Here is a 19,909-nt window from a genome sequence, read left to right on the forward strand (position 1 = left end):
AAAAGGAAAGGTCAATGATAAGCAGCCAACTTAGCACAATGTCACTTACAGCTACAAATCATGTCAGAAACCTTGGCGTAATTATTGACTCAGACCTAAAATTTGATAGCCATCTAAAGTCCGTCACTAAATCCGCTTGTTACCACCTAAAAAATATAACCAGAATTAAGGGGCTTCTGACTCAACAAGACATGGAAAAACTTATGCATGCATTCATTTTCAGCAGATTGGACTACTGCAACGGTATATTTACAGGTCTTGAGAAAAAATCAGTCAGGAAGCTGCAGCTAGTACAGAATGCTGCAGCCAGAGTCCTCACAAATACACGGAAGCTGGACCACATTACACCGGTTTTGAAATCGCTACACTGGCTTCCAGTGAGTCAAAGGATAGACTATAAAATACTACTGCTCGTCTACAAAACACCTAATGGCCTTGGACCAAAATAAACATGCTTGACTTGTTAGATTCCTATGAGACATCTAGACCCCTAAGGTTGTCTGGAACGGGTCTTCTGCATGTTCCAAGAACAAGAACCAAGCAGGGTGAGGCAGCATTTAGTTATTATGCTCCTCACCTCTGGAACAAGTTACCCGAACGTCTGAAGTATGCTCAAACTGTTAGCTCCTTTAAATCAGGGCTAAAAACGCTTTTGTTTGGTACTGCATATCCATAACTGTCTACATATTTCAACCTACCTGCCTTCTATTCCTCTTGTGCTTATCTCCATTGCTGATTTCAATGATTATTATTAGTAATAGTTTTTGCTTTATTTTTATTTTTGTTTTATTTTTATTTATTTATTTTTATTCTGTGATTAAATGCGATCATTTGTCTTGGTTTTTACGTTGTGTTGATTTAAATGTGTTTTTTATGGTCTTCATGTGATGTAAAGCACTTTGAATTGCCTTGTGTTGAATTGTGCTATATGAATAAATTTGCCTTGCCTTGCCTTGCCTTAAAGATTAAATATGCAAACTTTTTGCCTAAAATAAATCTGTTAAGCTTAGTTTCAGCTAGCTATTTTCTTCTGATATCTGAGTAAAATTTACTTGATGCACAGGCGGATAATAATTTCACTTATTAGTAGATTTTCCCTGAAAACAAGGGAATTAGTCCCCCCCTCCCCAGTTTTAAGGAGGTGGGTTTTTCTAAATTACTTGTATAACTGAAGTCATTATACAGTATAATGCAAATTGCAAATAAAGTTGCTTAAAAGTTGATGGGGACAATTTGAGCATCCTGAAAAGTTGGTAGTGTTTAGTCCCTGCCGTCCTTATGGAAACCTACGCATTTGATGAATGTGCTATACATTCCATGTTTTCATTATTATTTTTTAAAGCCCTGGTGTATTGTACTTTCTGTACACTGATCAAACAAAATAAAGGGAACACTAACGTAACACATTGTAGAAATAAATGAATGAAATATTTTTATTAAATACAGTACTTTGTTCGTTCCATACTTGAATGTGCTGATAACAAAAGCACACAAAAATTATCGATGAAAATCAATGTATCAACCCATGCAGGTCTGGATTTGGAGTTATACTCAAAATTAGTGCTGCATCGATTAATCGATCAACTCGAGTATTTGATTAGAAAAAAAAGATTCAAATTTTGCTGCTTCGAGCATTCATTTAATCAAAGTGGCATTGTAACGGTTTATTTTGAAAGTGTTTGCATTTAGTTTTATTGATTTGGGTGGATACACTGCCCTCTAGTCTGCTTCATTTCACATGGCTGAATCCAGCTGCTGCATGTTAAAACTAACATAAGCCAAGTTTTTTTTTTTGAGCCAATTTTTTTTTTTTTTTAACGCATTCGCAATTTAGTTTATTGGTATATTTAGCCTTTTTTTGTGGGAATATGTGTCTGAACATTTGCTAGGAGCATTGTTAAAAAAAAAAAAAGCGTTTGCGTTTTACAGCATTTTAGCTAGCGGACTTTTGCTATATAAATTAGCCATTGTTCTTTTGTTGTACATAGATCCTTATTTATTTGATTATTTTTTACCATTTGAGGCTCAACTCGGGTATTTTAATTTTTCATGTTCCTTATCCGATTACTTGTTTATTCGAACTAACTGGTTCATCGATTAATCGACTACTTAAATAATCGATAGCTGCAGCCCTACTCAAAATGAAAATGCAAAAACACACTACAGGCTGATTAAACTTTCGTGTGAACAAGTCAAAATGAGGCTCAGTAGTGTATGTGTGTTTGGCTTTGCCAGATGGACCTAAACACAATGTACCAGAGGTGTTCTATTGGATTTAGGTCAGGTGAACGTGGGGGCCAGTCAGTGCTATCAATTCCTTCTTCCTCCAGGATCTGTTGCATACTACAGCCACATGAAGTTCGGCATTGTGGACCAGGAGGAACCCAGGTCCCATTGCACAAGCGTAGCTTATGACAACGAGTCCAAGGATTTCATCCCGATACCAAATAGCAGTCAGGGTGCCATCATCTAACCTCGAGAGGTCTGTGTGTCCATCCAGCGATATGCCTTCCCTGACAATCACTGACCCACCACCACACCGGTCATGCTGAATGATGTTGCAGGTAGTATAACGTTCTCCATGGGATTTCCGGACCTTTTCGCGTCTGTCGCATGTGCTCAGGTTGAACCTGCTTTCATCGGTGAAGAGAACGGAGCCAGTGGCAGTTGCAAATTCTGGTGGTCAATGGCAAATGCTTCTTAAGCTCTACGGTGATTGGCAGTGAGTACAGGGCTCTAAACAGGATGTCAGGCCCTCAGACCATCCTTATGGAGCCCATTTCTGATTGTTTGGTCAGAAACATTCACAGAGTGGCCTGCTGGAGGTCATTTTGTAGGGGTCTGGCAGTGTTCATCCTATTCCTCCTTGAACAAAGGAGTGGATACCGATCCTGCTGAGGGTTTAAGGATCTTCTACGGCCTTGTCCAGCTCTCCTGGTGTAACTACCTGTCTCCTGGAATCTCCTACAGGACGACAGGTTGGTCCTCCTCAGGCTGTCCAGGAACTCAGTGATGTGCTGGTCCAGATCTGAGTGGAAATCCCTCAGGAGAACATCCGCCACCTAATCAGGAGCACGCCCAGGCCTTGCAGGGAGCTCATACAAGCATGTAGAGGCCAAACACACTACTAAGCTTTATTTTGACTAGTTTAAAGGACATTACATCAAAGTTGGATCAGCCTGTAGTGTGTTTTTCCACTTTCATTTTGAGTATAAATCCAAATCCGGACATTTTCATGGATAGTTTTTGTCTGACTTTGTTGTCAGCACGTTTAACTATGGAAAGAACAAAGTATTTAATAAAAATATTTCATTCATTCAGATCTACAACGTGTTATGTTTGTGTTCCCTATATTTTTTTGAGCAGTATATACAGTATTTCATTTGATGGTAGTTTTAGTTTAGATTTTTTTCTTTTCATTCATGGTTTATTATTGTTTCTCTTTCTTCAATGTATGGATATACGTATGCAAGTACAGCATTTGTCGTTTCAATTAAAAAAAAAAAAAAAAAGCTGTTGTTCTAACAGTAAGTAAAAAAAGACAAACTGCGACGGTGAATTTTTGTGTTATTCGACAGCCAAAATTTAAAACACTCTAAAAAGCACCCGCCCCCCCAAAAAACTACTCAAAAGTGCAATTTTTGCAGTACATAATTGCATGAATTCATTCTCAAAATGCAGTGTCAAATTTTAACCCCATAATGCCTGAATTTCTATTTAACAAAAAGCACTATAGAATGCATAAGTTCATAAGATAGTATTAATGAAAAAAAATACGTATGGAAATTTAAAATCTACGAAAGATGAGTGTCAAGACACAGTGTGAATGGCCACAGCTGGACTTTGTAGGGATTTTATGGTTGAAACACGGTAATATAACAAGGATTACGATGCAGAACTCGCAGATATCAAAGAGTGGTTGCGGTTGATGGGGACCGCCCCCACTGCGAAAATCCACGAAGTAGAGGCGAAACTTATTTACGTTTAAAAAAAAAATCTTTTTAATGCGTGTGTGTTAAATGTATTTAGCTTTAACAGCACTACAAATATATGACTTTTTTTCACTTTTCTTCCCCCAAAGTATAGTTAACAACAACAACAAAAAACATGTATATGGCTGAAAACACAGACAAGGCTGAAAAAGCAGTTTCTGCTCTTGAACCCCTCTTTAAAAGAAACTGCTGTATCTTAAGCCACAATAACTGTTGTGTTTGATGGAAAATATGTCTATATGCTGCCATAGGGGTTTCATGGCGTATTACGCCCCTTAAGTATTTTTAATTTATCCGTTTTACCCTAGAGACCCCCGTTTACAGACACCGTGCAACCGCTTTTGTTTCAACCCAGGCATAAAAAGAAGGTAAGTAATTTTATTATCATTTTTAGCTTAGAATCATTAATTCACTCGAATATTTTAAACCTTTAAACAAATTACGTCAAAATGAAAAAAAATAGTGTCTGGAAATAGGTCATGGATATCTACCCATAAGTATCGCTTAATTGTATTATTATTATTATTTTTTTGTAACTGTGGCATTTCCCCGATATTTTACATGATAAATAATCGATCCAAACAAAGACAAAAATCGGAGGAAAAAAAAACATTTAAAAGGGTAAATATTTGAAAAAGAAAATCTCGACCACTCTTAGATGTCTGCGAATTCTGCGTTGTGACCCTTGTTATATTACTGTTTCAACCATAAAGTCCCTACAAAGTCCAGCTGTGGCCATTCACAGCTGTGTCTTGACACTGAGTGAGACATGCTACACGGAGTTTTTGGATTGAAACAAGGTAAGTACGCTATACTATCTCGTTAAAATCATGGTGTCTTTCAAATTTTTTCTTACCCCAGAAAATTGAGATTTTAAGGTTTCAGATGATGTATCACACATGCATATAGAACAATTTTGAAATTTGGCCAAATTGAGGATTTCAGAGCGGAACTTCAGGTCACCTGTGTGTTTTCCGCAAGATGTATATTTTAATAAATGTTTTTTAAGCACTGCAAATATAAAGTATAAAATGGATATATATAAAAGAAAACTGATTTGTACATGTATATTTGCATTTAGCTTTATTATTAAACATTAACATTATTAAATAAAATACTGTATTAGTTAATTTTTTTATTGAAAAAAATCCTTGCTGGACTGAGGGCGCGAATTAGTGAGGGATCCCTGTACATGAATTTAAAGAAACAATAAAAAACATGTAAGATGCAAATTAGTGACAACAGGCATCTCTGGTTAAAAAAAAAAAGCATTGATGCTGCTTTGATCGGACTAATTCAGAACAACAGGCATTAAAGGGTTAAAAAAATTGTAAAATCAAAATGATGAAAAAATTAAGTATAAAATGATCATTAAAAAAAACATTTAATATGTATATTTTTAAAAATATTTTATAATTTTAGGTATTACATTTTCCTATACATACATCTATATTTCCAAATTATTGTTCATTTCATATACTACACTTCATAAACATATACACATATATGTACAATGCTTTTTGATATTTGTCAAATGTATATTCTGGCATCGAGGGGTTGAATTTTTGCAATCTGTTGTAAATGCCACTATATATCTGGTATGTACTGTACTTAGTTCCCACCCCCCGCAAACAGCACTTTATTTTCAATCCACCACAGTTCAGTTGTATTTAACTTTGAAGCTACTACATACCTGCTCATACAGTGGTATGAAAAAGTATCTGAACCTTTTGGAATTTCTCACTTTTCTGCATAAAATCACCATCAAATGTGATCTGATCTTTGTCAAAATCACACAGATGAAAAACACTGTCTATAACTAAAACCAAACAAAAATGTATGTTTTTTATATTAATGAGGATTGTATGCAAACAATGACAGAAGGGGGAAAAATAAGCAAGTGAACCATCACATTTACTACTTTGTGGTCACCCCCTTTGGCAGCAATAACTTCAACCAGACACTTCCTGTAGCTGCAGATCAGTCTGGCACATCTTTCAGGACTAATCTTGGCCTATTCTTCTCCACAAAACTGCCGTTGTTCAGTCAGAGTCCTGGAATTCTGGGATGAATCGCTGTCTTTAAGTCATGCCCCAGCGTCTCAAAAGGGGTTTTAGTCTGGACTTTGCTTTGGCCGCTCCAGAACGTGTATTGTTTCCTCTGAAACCATTCTGAATTTGATTTACGTCTGCGTTTTTTATTATTGTATCGTTGCAGCATCCTTCCTCTTTTTAGCTTCAACTGTCTGATGGACGGCCTCAGATTTTCATGCAAACCTCCTGATAAACTTTTGAATTCATTCTTCAGTAACATTCAGGTAACAAACAGCCTCAAATCATGATGCTCCCTTTCACCATGCTTCACTGTGTGGATGAGGAGTTGATGTTGGTGAGCTGTTCCATTTTTCCACTACACATGACGTTGTGTGTTACTCCGAAACAACTGAACTTTGGTTTCATCAGTCCACAAAACATTTGCCCAAAACTTATGTGGAGTGTCTAAGTGCCTTTCTGCGTACATTAAACGAGCAGCTTTTTTTTTTTTTTTTTTTTTTTTTTGGTCTAAGACATCAGTGGCTTCCTCTGTGAAGTCCTCCTATCACTTGGACTGGGCCAGTGATTTTTGTAAGTCTTTCGCGCACACTCTAGGGTTATTTTTCAGTATTCTGCACTGGAATCTCCGCGTTATCCTTGGTGGACGGCCACTCTTTGGGAGAGAAACAACAGTGCCATTTGTAGATAAGTTCTTTGACTGTTGATTGATGAACATCCAGACTTTCGGTTTTGTATCCTTTCCCAGCTTTATACAAATCAACAATCCTTGATCGCAGGTCTTCAGACAGCTGTTTAGATCAAGCCATGATGCACATAAGACAATGCTTCTCATCAAGACAATTCTTACCAGGTGTGTGTTTTATAGTGGGCAGGGCTGCTTTAAACCAATCATTGTGTGTACTTATTTTTGCAGCTACAAGAAGCGTCTGGTTGAAGTTATTGCTGCCGGGGGGGCGGCGGCACAAATTATTAAATGTGATGGTTCACTTACTTATTTATCCCCCTTGTCATTTTTTGCATGCTATCCTCATTAAAATATGAAAACCGATAAATGGGTGGTTTTAGTTAAAGCACTTTTACATCTGTGTGATTTTGACAAAGATCAGATCACATTAGATGGTGATTTTATGCAGAAATGTGACAAATTCCAAAAGGTTCAGATAGTTTTTCATACCACTGTAAGTACTCTGCTCCAAAATACATATTTGAATAATGTGGTTTGGCAAACGCACAAATACAAACAAGAGCCATTGTTAAGTCATAAAACTATATTTATAAATAAAAAGGCATTTCCTTGATAAAAGAGTAGTGTGAAAGGCATGGAAAGATTCTTTTGATCACTATACATTGCAACAAGACAAAACTAAAAAAAAAAATGCGGGTTAGGAGATGGCAACGTAATGATGTAGTGTACAGACGACTCTTAAACTCACACCATTTGCATTGTCAAATAAAAAAAATTAGCCGTGATCAACAACGCACGAGATAAAACATTCCCATTTTTTTTCTCCTTCTCTCATAAGTCAAGCAAACATTTAAATCCGAACGTGGTTAGTGTTCGTACGACTTTTGTTCTGTTTAGTTAGTTCTGTCCTGGACTTTTGTGTGAGGTCAGAGGATGTTAAGATAAGGAAGACAGGCAAAGAGGAAAAACAAATGAACATCCACGTAGAAAAGCGCTGAGTCATCGTCGCCATCTGTGTGTACTTGTACTAACTCTTCCAGACTGACAGGCGCTTTGGTTCCATCTTGAGCAAAGGTGGCCTAGTGTTATTGAAAAATCCACACTCGGTCAATTGTTTTTGCACTATAACAGGTCACCAAGGATTAATTTGTTGATTATGCACTACTCTTCATAGTTCTATTTTTCCATTTTCCTTGTTAATTTATCGGGTGTCATTGGCAGTGCTAGACGTTTAATTTGACCCTGAGTGGTCTATCCTGTCGATGACAGGCAATGAGTTATTAATTTTGGGTCAATTCTTGCACATTTTGGGCAATTTCATGTGGATTTTAGGGCATTTCTTGGTCACTTTCAGTACATTAGGCATTTTTGTGTCACTTGTCCTGTTTTGAAGCACTCGTGGTAACGTTCTGATGATTTTGAAACATTACGTGGTCACCTCCAGTACATTTGGGATGATTTCCTGTTGATTTTCTGGCATTTCCGGGTCAGTTGTTGGTCACTTCCTGTACAGTTTGGATCATTTCCTGATGATTTAAGGGCATTTCTGGGTGGCCAGATGATCATTGGTCACTTCCTGTTGATTTTAAGTCACTTCCTGTACATTTTAGATCATTCCCTGTTGATTTTAGGGCATTTATGGGTCAATTCCTGTACATTTTGTGTTGATTTTAGGGCATTTTCAGGTCAGTTCCTGTTCATTGGTCACTTCTTGTACATTTTGGATGATTTCCTGTTGATTTTAGGGCATTTCTTTGTCACTTTCTGTTGGTTTTGGTGAATTCCCAGGTCACTTCTGTTCATTCGCCCCTCATACTCGAAATGGATAAGACATCCAATACTGTCAGTGGCCCTAATCCTAACGATAAGTAGAAAATGCTGATAATAACTTAATTGCCTGCCACTGACAGCGCTAGACGTTAAATCAAATAAAGTGGGAGGGTTGGCAGCTTATGAACTAATTTTCATTTGCTGGCAGACCTTTCACTTCAAATGGACTGGACATCTGTAAGTGATAAACTCATTTAGAGAGCTTTAATTTACCTCATTTTCTGCACTATAAGGCGCACCTAAAAGCCTTAAATTTTTTCAAAAGCCGACAGCGCGCCTTATAATCCGGAAACAAGTTTAAAATAGGCCATTCGTTGAAGGTGCGCCTTATAGTGCGACAAATACGGTCACTTTGAAGAGCCAAATGATTGGACGTCTATCACTGTCAATAGCGTGCTTTTTTTTCAGTATAACGAGTTGACAATTTTAGTGTGACATCAGTAGGAGTGGAAGTGTTTCTTCACTGAAGAAAGTATGACCACAACTACTAAGAAGAGAAGCACAGGAGACTACTTTTTTTTCCTTCTTCCTCACAGCGCGCATACGAACGACAGGATCTCGCATCCACGCTGTTGGGACATCCAGGCCTCGTCCACTACGCTTTGGCTTGGAAGTCACATGACATCCACGAAGAACTCGCCGGCGTTGCCAACAGACATTCGCAAGGACTGGCGCGAAGCGGTGAGCTCGGGTGGGGCAGACGCCAGCTCTCTGCCTGGAGGGGCGCCGGGGGCCGACGTGGGCAGATGCGGCGGCGGCTGCGGAGGCAGACCCGGGGGGCCGTAAACCAGGCCTTGCCCGTAGGCCGGCGAGTGGGAGTTGGCGCTGCGGTGGCTGCGGACGCTTCGCTCGCTAGGGGGAGCCGCAGAGCGCTCGCTTGGGGCGCGGTGGCTCCTGTTGTCGGGCTCGCTCCCGCTGCCGCCGGATTTACGCCCCTCGTTCTTGCTGCAGTTGGAGCCGCTGCTCTCTGCGGGCGGAGGAGAGCAGACACTGACAATTAGTAAGCGTAAATCACAGACCGTCACAGTCACGAACACGAGTCGCTCGCTGTCGCCGGGGGAGCCTGACCTGTTTTTTTTCAAGATTATGTGCTTTAGTTTTATGGTTACACATTCTTATGTGACATTTTATGATTCTTTAACTCTTTGGCTGCTTTTGACGTTGATAAACACTCAATCTTTTCAGTGAATGGTTGGGAGTCGTCCACAGTTTTACATTTCATTACAAACAAAACATGAACTAAACGATTCAAAGTGAAATTGATCACCAGTTAACTTTAAAAATATGCATCAACTTTGCAATTAATAGAGTTAACTATTCGAAATTGTGACAGATTTGCAATTAAACATGAGTTAACGTTGAAAAATGGATCAACTTTGCAGTTAGTAAGTTAACTGTTGAAAAATAACTAAATTGCAATTAACCACAACTGTTACAAAATGACTAATTTGTGATAATAAGTAATTATTAGAAAGTTTAAAAAAAAAAAAAGGGGGGGGGGGGCAACTTTGTGATCAACTTTTTAAAAAATGGGAATAATTTGGTTGGCTTGTGTGGTGGTGAGTTTACTAACCTCCGTGAAGTTTGGCCCCCGTCAGAGGCAAATTTATAGAAAAATGATGGCATTCGTTTGTGCTGAAAAAATTCCCTTTGTGTTGCTGTCGTTTTTGAGATATTCACAACACCTTTATATTTCATTGCATCATTCGTGTGGTGCAGTTTGGAGCACTGGCTCATTCACTTGCACCGTAGCCTGTTGCTCGCATTGACACTGTTGAGTGTTTTACGTTCCCTTTTCTTGTTTTGGAATCTATTTGTAAGTATTTTACATCTATACCAACCTGTATTTATGCAGTATTGTGTTTATGGGGAAAAGCTAGATGAAAGAAATTTGCTAGTTAGCAAGTCCTGCTGTATGGAAGCTAACCTATACTTAGAGCTTGTAAACTCAAGTGAAGTGTGGTGTCTACATGGTATTTGTATAACGGCATGTATTGTGCAGTTGTGCTGAATGCATGCATGTTTCTTTCACAAACTTAAATCAATTCACATAAAAACAAGAAAAGACCAGGCCTTGTGTTTTATGGGAGGACATTCAATGTTAGCAGGCTGTCGGTCAGTGCACAAGGAAAGTCACTGTTTTGGGCAGTACACTTATGTACTATTTTTTTAAGGGCTAAAAAAGTAACAAAATAATCCAGAAATACAATGGCCTTCCGAAAAGAAAAATATACTCATTTTATACTCCGCAACACTCACAGAAAAAGCGGAAGAGGAAAGGGACTCGGTATCGGGAGATTCTCAAAATCAGGTGCAAAAATATGCGACTGGGACATCCTTAGTGTGTACAGTATATACATATACGCTCATATATAGAGATATACAAACGGAAATGTACATATACATATGGCGGAAAACACAGGCAAGGCTGAAAAAGCTGTTTCTCCTCTTGCACCCATCTTCAAAATAAACTGCTGTATTTTATGCCAAATGAACTGTTGTGTTTGATAGAACTATCTAGGTAGTCTAGATGAGGGGTGTCCAAACTTTTTGCAAAGGGGGCCAGATTTGGTGTGGTAAAAATGTGGGGGGCCGTCCTTGGCTGACGTGCTTTACGTAGAACAATATATTTAAGCAACTTTTAGCAAGCCATTCTGTGTGTCACATTTGCTTTATTATTTTCTTTAATTAATAATTTCAACAATCTCGCAATTAGCCTTTGCGGCTTTTTCTTTCGGCTCTCGGGCTCTTGCGAAATACGGCTGCTGTGAAATTAAACTAGCTTCAAGTTGCTTCAATTTCTCGCTGAGTATCTTCTCTGTAATCTTGACGTACATGTCAGCGTTTCTTGTTTGGTAATATCGCCTAACATTGAACTCTTTAAAAATCACGACTGTCTCTTTGCAAATGAGGCAGACGCAGTTGTTACGTATTTTAGTGAATAAATAGCCCAATTTCCACCTATCCTTGAAGCGTCGGCCGTCGCAGTCAACTTTCTTTTTTATGTTGATTGTCGCCATTTTAGAAAATTGGAAGTAAAGAGTTACACTGGGTAATTTTGCTTAGAGTGCTTCTGCCTTTTGGTGGGTAAATGAGGAGCAGCATTTAGTGTGTAAGCTACTTCATATGTTGGTAGCAGTACTGCTGTTTGATTTATTAAGTCTGTGTGCGGGCCAGACGTTATTAATTTTATGACAGGGGCTGGGGGCCGGATGAAATTTGACCACGGGCCGCATTTGGCCCCCGGGCCGGACTTTGGACATGTCTGGTCTAGATAGAACTGTCTATATGCTGACATAGCAGTTTCATGGCTTATTATGCCCCTGGACTATTTTTGATTTGTCCGTTTTACCCTGGAGACCCCCGTTTACAGACACTGCGCAAACCTCTTTTGTTTCAACTCAGCCATAAATAGAAAGTAAGTAATTATATTTATTTATTATATGTCAATTTTAGCTTCGAATCATTAATTGCTGTCTAATATTTAGTTAAAAAAAATAACTTAAAAAAATTATTCACTCGCATATTTTAAACTTTTAAACAAATTACGTCACAACGAAAAAAAAAAGTGTAAATAAGTCACGGATATCTACCTCATAACTATCGCTTAATTGTATTTTTTTTGGTTTCTGTTGCATTTTCCCCAATATTTTAGATGATAAATAATTGACACAAACAAAGAAAAAAAAAACGTTTTAAAGGGTAAATATAAAAAAATCTCCAACACTCCTTGTTGTCTTTGACTTCTGCATCACGGACATTGTTATATTACCATGTTTCACCCATAAAATCCCCACAAAGTCCGGCTGTGGCCATTCACATCTGTGTCTTGACACTAGGCGATACATGCTACAAGGAGTTTTTGGATCAAAACAAGGTAAGTACACAATAATATCTCGTTAAAATCATGGCGTCTTTAAATTAATGATGCTCTCTCATGCTCTTAACTCGAGTTACCGGAAAGCCACAAAAAGACATACATTGCAGTCAAACGCAAGCGCGCGAATTATGGACACAGCAGGCTAACTGACTAATATGCGGTCCATTATATATTTTGTACCCTTGTTGCCATTTAGATTGCTTATTATGGGGATGATATCGATGTATTAGATACATTAGATGCTTTTTTAAAAAATCTATTTTTAAGGTGTCAAAAAATGCCCTCCTGTTCAAAATCTTTCTTACCCCAGAAAAAAGAGATTTTAAGCTTTCCAATGATGCACATGCATATAAGACAATTTTGAAACTTGGCTAAATTGGGGGTCTCAGAGCGGAACTTCAAGTCACCTGAGTGTTTTCCGCCATATACAAACAGAAAAAGTATGCACAGACACACACAGAAAATTATGTTCGTTAATCTAGCAGGTCATCTCTTGAGAAATGTGACTAATTTCCGATTAATTGCAAGTAAATGACAAGAAAAAATTATTTAACTCTTCGGCTGCCGCTGACGAACTTAACCCAATCGTTGTCAATGGCAGTCAAATTGCCTAAATGAAATGTACCGTACTGTACTCACCGCTGTGCTGGCTTCCAGCGCTGCCAGCAGCTGGGCCACCGTGGAAGGGCTGCGGGAGGTCATAGGGGTGAGGGATAGGGAACTGGTAGGGCAGAGGCCAGGGAGCCGCCCCGGGGTGAGGCAGCGGGGGGAGCGTGTCTTGATCTGAGGCTCCCCCACTGGAACCATCATGGTCATGGAGAGACAGGTGGGTCATATCTGTGAGGGCAAAACAGCGGAAAGAGAATGTTTAGTGTGTTTCCAAACATATGACCGCCTGTGTACAGTAGCTTAAATTGAGGTTAAAGCATAGCATGGCCTAATACAAAAAGTGCTTTGCTGCCATATCATAACATCTGGAGGCAATTATAAAAGCATTTGGGTGGAGGTCCATAATTGGCAGCATTCACACCCCCACCACCACCACCACCACAACAGCATATTTCAATACTTACTGCCACAGAGATCTCCAAATACATAATAGCACTGCTCCGAGAAAGTGATCTTATTGACGGTGTGCCGGATGTAGCCGGCCTTCAGCAAGTTGCTTGCGTATTTACGGGCCTCTCTGCGATCTGTGAAGCCTTCCACGTGATGGAAGAGCCAGTCCACCACATCAGAACCTAATGACAGCACATAACCAAATTCTTTCAAGATCCGAGAATCAAGAACATTTGTCTGCTTGCCCAGTCATACCGATGAATGCGTTAGCGATGGTGATCTTTAGCCACATCCTGTCTCGCACTTCCAGGCCTGACTCCGGACAGGCCATGGCCTTAGCAACCGTTGCCATGTCGCTGTGAATGGAGAGGTGGAAGTCATCGAATCCTGAGAGGACAAAAGAAGACGAGTGTTTAAACGTGGGGTACACAAAGAAAAGATTGCGTCATTTTTCAAAGGATTGGAATCAGGTGAAAAAGATCGGGTTATAAAAATATTAGTTTATTATTTATTTATTAGGACACATAAGGGAAAGCCACATTAGAACCTTAAAGGGAGAAGGTTGCATGTTACAGGGGGTGTGCCCCCAGGAGCAGTAACGTTCGAGTGTGTGTGTCTGCGTGTGTTAGGCCAAACATCATTTGTTTGGCAAAGGATCCCTGAATATGTCATCTACTGCGAAGAGACACGCAAAACAAAGACACTGCCACCTACGGTAATTTTTAAGATGACGCTGCCTAAAGAAAAGTTGAGCTACCGTGTTTGATCGAGACCTAGCCGAGCTGTTAAAATTTGGAAACAGAAGATGAGCTTTAATGAATGAAATATTTATTGTCATCATCATCGGTATCATTGACAATCATTGACAATTACAAAATGTGATATGATTTGCCCGAAGGAAGAAAGTACCGAAGAAAAAAGACAAAGGCAGACGGGAGGAAGCATGAGCTTATCATTTTCCCGTCCCCCCATACAGCTAAAGACGCACAATCAGACATGGTACGGTTACATACATCATCACATGGCCACAAACTTTAAAATACACAATCAACAATCTAGGTTTACAATAACTCAGCATCCAGTCAAGCAGCTCTTGTGCACAAGATTAGTGGTCTGAGTTTCCGGGCGTACAAGGTTATGGCTTTGTCATTGTCCCTGACATTCTAGCATCTATTTGTTGTGGGAACATTTTGTTGTGGCTATGTGTGTGGCAAAAATGTTATGTGTTATCACAGCTGGTGTGAGTAGCGACTCAAAATGCTTTTCTTAAAAGTCTCTTTAAAGGGTACATTCCTAAGGTGTACATGGTGGCAACAATTGCCGCACACAAACATCACTGTAACAGTTTCATCAAACATGAATATATGAGGAAAAAAATCAAACAACATGTACATATTTTATCACAAGCTTAATGTCTCCACAACAAAAGACATGCTTATTATTCGTTTTGAACAGTATCTTTTCCATATACTCGGTAAGCTGGACATTTGAATCAGGAGCTCGGTAGACACAGCAGATAATTATGTTTTTACAATTGGGGATAAGGAGCTCAATTGTAATACATTCCAGGAGATTGTCAATCCTAATTGACATGTCATGTAGGATTTCAAACTTAAAATTTTCATTAACAAACAAGGCAACACCCCCTCCCCCCTTAGATGCCCGATTCATTTGTGACATGTTATATCCGTGCAAATTAAAGTCAGAGCCTTTTTTATCTTTAGTAGATAAACCTTAATGTGTTCAAAATTCTTGTAGAGACTCCTGCCGTTGATAAATTTCAGCTTACCGTCCACATCCACAGATATACTGGTCCGCTGTGTAGTATTTCCAGTTACCCAACATGCTATTGTAGAAGTTGTGGTCCGGATCAAGCTAATCCTTTGGGTCATCATGGCACTCAATCTGTTCATCCAGTTTTAATCAAAGTGTGGTTTCATATGTCATCATTAATTTTCGAGTGGGGTCAGCTCTTCAAGACTCCTTATAGCTTTAATCTTCATATCTTGCATCTTGATAAGGATCCTGCAATCCGAGACGCAGGTGTTGGCTATTTTCCCAGCTTTCTTGAGTTGACGTGCTTTTCTTGCAATTTCGGCATTTCGGCGAGTCAAGTTGTCATTCCAAAAAATCTTCGACCCTTTCAGGTGGCGGCGCTGGTTAAGCAGGGCAGTCTTGTCTTGTGGTCTGCCAGCTTCATGAGCACCGTCACCGGTCCTCTCCCCCCAGATGGGAGCAGAAAGCAGCGACGGATGTCCAGCGGTTCCAGGTTTATTCCATACTCTTTCAGCTTAGCGATTGCCAGTTGCGCCACTGTATCACCTGGGCTAGGCGTCAGTTGTAATCCCGAAATGATGAGCTCATTTGCGCGTCGCCACTGGTCGAGATCATCAGCCAAAATTTCCAGCCTTTTTATGTGATCATCTCTCTCCTCGACCGCCTGCTTGAGTTTCTCATTTTCAGCCCGCATTAACTGGAGCCCTCTGATGATTTCTTGATTTCTCCTTTGATTTTCTTGATTCTGGCTTTGAATCAAGCCAGTCAAGGAGACCTCGAATTTCTGTATGGAGGATTTTATTTCATCCAAGTCTCCCGACTTCAAATTCTTTGGAGCCATACTGGGAGTCGAGCTTGCTGGTCCTGAGTTGGCCCTGAGCGCTTATCGTTTGAGATAAGTTGCTCGTGGGAGCTCGGAAGAGTGCGTCTGCACACAGCTTGAGCTGAATCAAGAATGAAGCTTTGAAGGATTTGTGGATTAAGATTGATGTGAGTACTTTGTTAAATTCTTTAATAAAGTACAACTGAACTCAATTTTGTTCATGCTGCCTAAAAAAAAAAAGAAAAAGCTAGCGCACATGCTAGCATATGTTTGTAATGCGCCCAATAATGTGATGCACCTTGTGTGTGTACTAAATACAAAAATATCACCTGAAAACGAGCCTGCACTGTTTAATACGGTGTGCCCTATGGTTGCGAAAATAGTGTGTTCGTTCCCTATGGACACTGAAATGGCTGGGCGGATTTTGACGAAATTTTACACAGTTGTACTTTATTTTTCTGGGAGTGTTCTTTGATGGGTTTGATATCTGTACGCCTCCAATTGGTGCGGAAAATTCAAAACTCCACAAATTAAGATAGAAAATCCCTGATTGTGGAGGTGCGAGCACCATCTTTTGGACAAAGGACTTGTCTCTTGCGATTGCATTGTCACAGTTGGCTTTCAAACTTTATGGTTTCATGTACAAATTTAAATTTGCTATGCTAATACGTTGTGGCCATGGGTACTCCACAACAAGACGCTGGATTAAAAAACAAAAAAAAAAAAAAAAAAAAAAAAAAGTACAATTTCAGGAATATCAATAAGAAATTCATTTTGGCTGGATATCATGATCTCAATATAGGCAAGTATGTCTGTGTTTTATGGACACATAAACGGCTGGGCGGAGTTTGACGAAATTTTACACAACTGAACTTTACAGTATGTGTCTGGGAATGTTCTTATATGGTGGTTCTTAGGTTTGATCTCTATAGGCCTCCCTTTAGTGCAGACAATTTGAAACCCAAAAAATTAGCATAGAAAATGCCAACTTTCACTTTTTCACCCGAGCAACGCCGGGACATACTGCTCGATAAATCCACCTAGCATTCAAACAAACAAACACAAAAAAAAAACCATTGGGAAAGCCCTGATTTTGAGGTTTCTCAGATGTCGATTTTTCCATTCATCCAGTGTTTATATATACCCTACCCACCAACGTCACAAAACCACGTGCTCGCTGTATGGTTCCGCCCACTTGTCCGTCATTTTGTCTCTGTATTAGCATTGGTTTCAATTGATCGAGGAATTTAAATGCATTTCATGGAAGACCCGGTGCTTTCTGATGCCGTAAACTCACTGGATGTGTTGCATAAAAGGCGTTATGTGGAAAAGCTTCGTTCTATACAGTCGCCAGATCCATATTTGATGCCTAAATCGATGATTTTTGACCGGCTGCCTTCGCCGTCTCTGCCTGACCCTGATATTTACAACTATCTTGTCCACACAAAATCAGCCTATTCTCACGAAAGTTTGAAAAACTTTAAGAGCTTGGAGGCTTATAAATGCTACGTTGCTGGTTGGGTGAAACAGGTCCTCGTACACGAAAATTCGGCAGGAATCTTGTGCTCGGAAGGTGAGTTACGAAATTTTCAATTCAAAATCTTTTGTTCTTGCTAACATCCACTGTCAAGTCTAATGTATTTCATGTCATTTGTCAATGGAGCTAGGGCTTTTAATGTTTATATGGATTAGCGATAGCACTCTCACTACATACATACGTGTATGTTGTCGGCGATTAGCCTAGCAATGATCTTAATTGTGGTTGTCAGCCCAAAACCCTCTAAATATATATTAAATGCATCTTACCAGATATAAAATGACTACTACATAATCTGTGGTAATCGTTTGGAGCCCAGTTTTCTCGTCGAATTGCAGCAGCCCATCTCGCTCTCTCCTCTCCGTGTCTCTCGGAATCCGGTAGAACTTCAAGTCTCTCCGTTTATCTTCTCTGTTATTGAAACCGACCGCCACACACGCCTTCACCATTTTGATTATTAATGTTAACGAGCAGAAAAACACGCCGTAAATAGGAGGAATGTACATAGCCGTAACAGGTCAACACGATGTGTTGACGGACAAGTGGGCGGCACCAGTCAGGAGAGCGGAGTTGTGACGTCACGTGGGTAGGGTCTATTGTAGATGCAAGGGACCACCCTGGATCCCTGGGGGATGACGTCGGCCCCCATGCTGGGCTGCGCTGGCTCGTCCCCCCCCCAATTGAATGGGGAAGGGCAATCACATGACTGTTACATGTCGAATGGGTTTCACGCATGACTAGGTGCAATTAGATGCACTCAAGTGGAAAAAATAAGTGTATTAGTGGATTAGCGATCAGGCAGCATAGAATAGGATAGCAACATACACTCACAACATACATACACAAATCTAGTTGTTCTAGTTGTCTAGATTTGTCTGTTTCAACCTGTGTGCCAAGATCGTCAGGTTTGCCGCAAGAAATTATCCAATATCGCTTTTTTTTTTTTTTTCATCGTCGGGCGGAGTTGCAGTAGGAAAGAAGGAGTAGGTAGAAAGTTCTCTGTCATGTGCAGATGAGCGAGGTATTGCTCGTGTGCCCCTGTGTTTTATTCCAACACATTGTCAAGGACAGCAAGGTGGCTGATGGCTAGAACACAGAGCCGTTCTTGAACGCGACACGAGCCAAATGCTCAATGGTGCCAAGCAAGCTTAAACGTCATCTCCAAACGAAACACCCATCGCTTCAAACTATGGACTATTTTGTTCGTCTTTGTGAACAGAGAAACAGGCAACTTTTTGAGAAGGACTACAAAGATAAATGGCAAAGCCCTCAAAGCAAGTTAGCTTGTAGCTGAACTTGTTGCTAAATCCAAAAAGTCCCACACTGTGGCAGGGACATTAATACTACCAGTCTACAAAGTCATACCCTGTGGGGCTCTTACTTCTGGCGCCAAGCATGCACTGCGCTCCCCTCCGCAGGCGGGCCAGGAGCGCAACCTGCTCCGGGGACAGTGGCCCGACTCTGGGAAGGCCGCTACCGGCCTCACACAGTCAACGGGCAGAGCCTCCATCAGAAGGACTAGGTCCCTCCCGGGTGGCGGGGATTCGGTGCTGGGCCGGATCCCTCTTCGCTCGCTGCTACTGAGGGAATCCTGGTTAGTTTCTTTTCCTCCGCTTAGTATTGTTAGTGAGATGCTTGGCCCTAATGTGGTTAAACACATTGCTAAAGTCCTCCTGTCTGATAATTCTGAGCTTGTCAAGCCGAACTGCTACAAAAAATAAAAACAGAGAGCTGTTAAAGAAGATTCCTGCCAGGATATCGGCTTTGTATTAATCCAAACAGACAAGTTTCCCACTGAGTAAGTATGAATACTGAGATTTTATTGTTAAATATACTGTTCAGAAAGTAATTTTGGAACATTTTTGGTTGGCGGTGTGCCGACATTTTTTCCCCCAATGTAGAAATGAGCAGTGATTCAGAAAAGGTTGAAAAACACTGGTCTACATTACTAGATAACTAGTTGGCATGTGTTCTTCACGTCACCTCGCTGATTTGTGTACACTCCACCCCTCCTAATCATTTATCTTTGTCACCCCCCTCCCCCCTCATGGTGTCAGTCGGAAATACCAATAGCTAACGATAGCACCAACATATTTATAGTGAGTGTAGGCGTTCAATGTATTTCTTGTTGTTGTTTGTGCCTCTCTCTCTCTCTCTCTCTTCTTTTCTTCTGTCCCCCCATAACCCCTTTCTTTTCTTCTGTCCCCCCATAACCCCTTTCTGTTCGCTGCTTTCTCCAAATAAAGGGGTACATTGAATGATCACAATGGGAC

The 19,909-nt window shown here is 40.1% G+C and overlaps 1 protein-coding gene across 1 annotated transcript in view; it reads right to left on the reverse strand.

Moving 5' to 3' along the window:
* Positions 1-3,437: 3,437 nt before the first annotated feature.
* LOC130929563 (segment polarity protein dishevelled homolog DVL-3-like) overlaps positions 3,438-19,909 on the reverse strand; it is a 54,537-nt gene continuing 38,065 nt past the window's right edge. The window contains exons 11-14 of the mRNA XM_057856802.1: positions 13,756-13,887; positions 13,515-13,682; positions 13,081-13,278; positions 3,438-9,528 (exon numbers count right to left, since the gene is read on the reverse strand). Coding sequence (XP_057712785.1) covers positions 9,176-9,528; positions 13,081-13,278; positions 13,515-13,682; positions 13,756-13,887 — 851 coding nt within the window. The 3' untranslated portion in view covers positions 3,438-9,175. The remainder of the gene's footprint in view (positions 9,529-13,080; positions 13,279-13,514; positions 13,683-13,755; positions 13,888-19,909) is intronic.

Source organism: Corythoichthys intestinalis, chromosome 14 (genome assembly GCF_030265065.1).
Source record: "Corythoichthys intestinalis isolate RoL2023-P3 chromosome 14, ASM3026506v1, whole genome shotgun sequence".
Lineage (NCBI taxonomy): Eukaryota > Metazoa > Chordata > Actinopteri > Syngnathiformes > Syngnathidae > Corythoichthys > Corythoichthys intestinalis.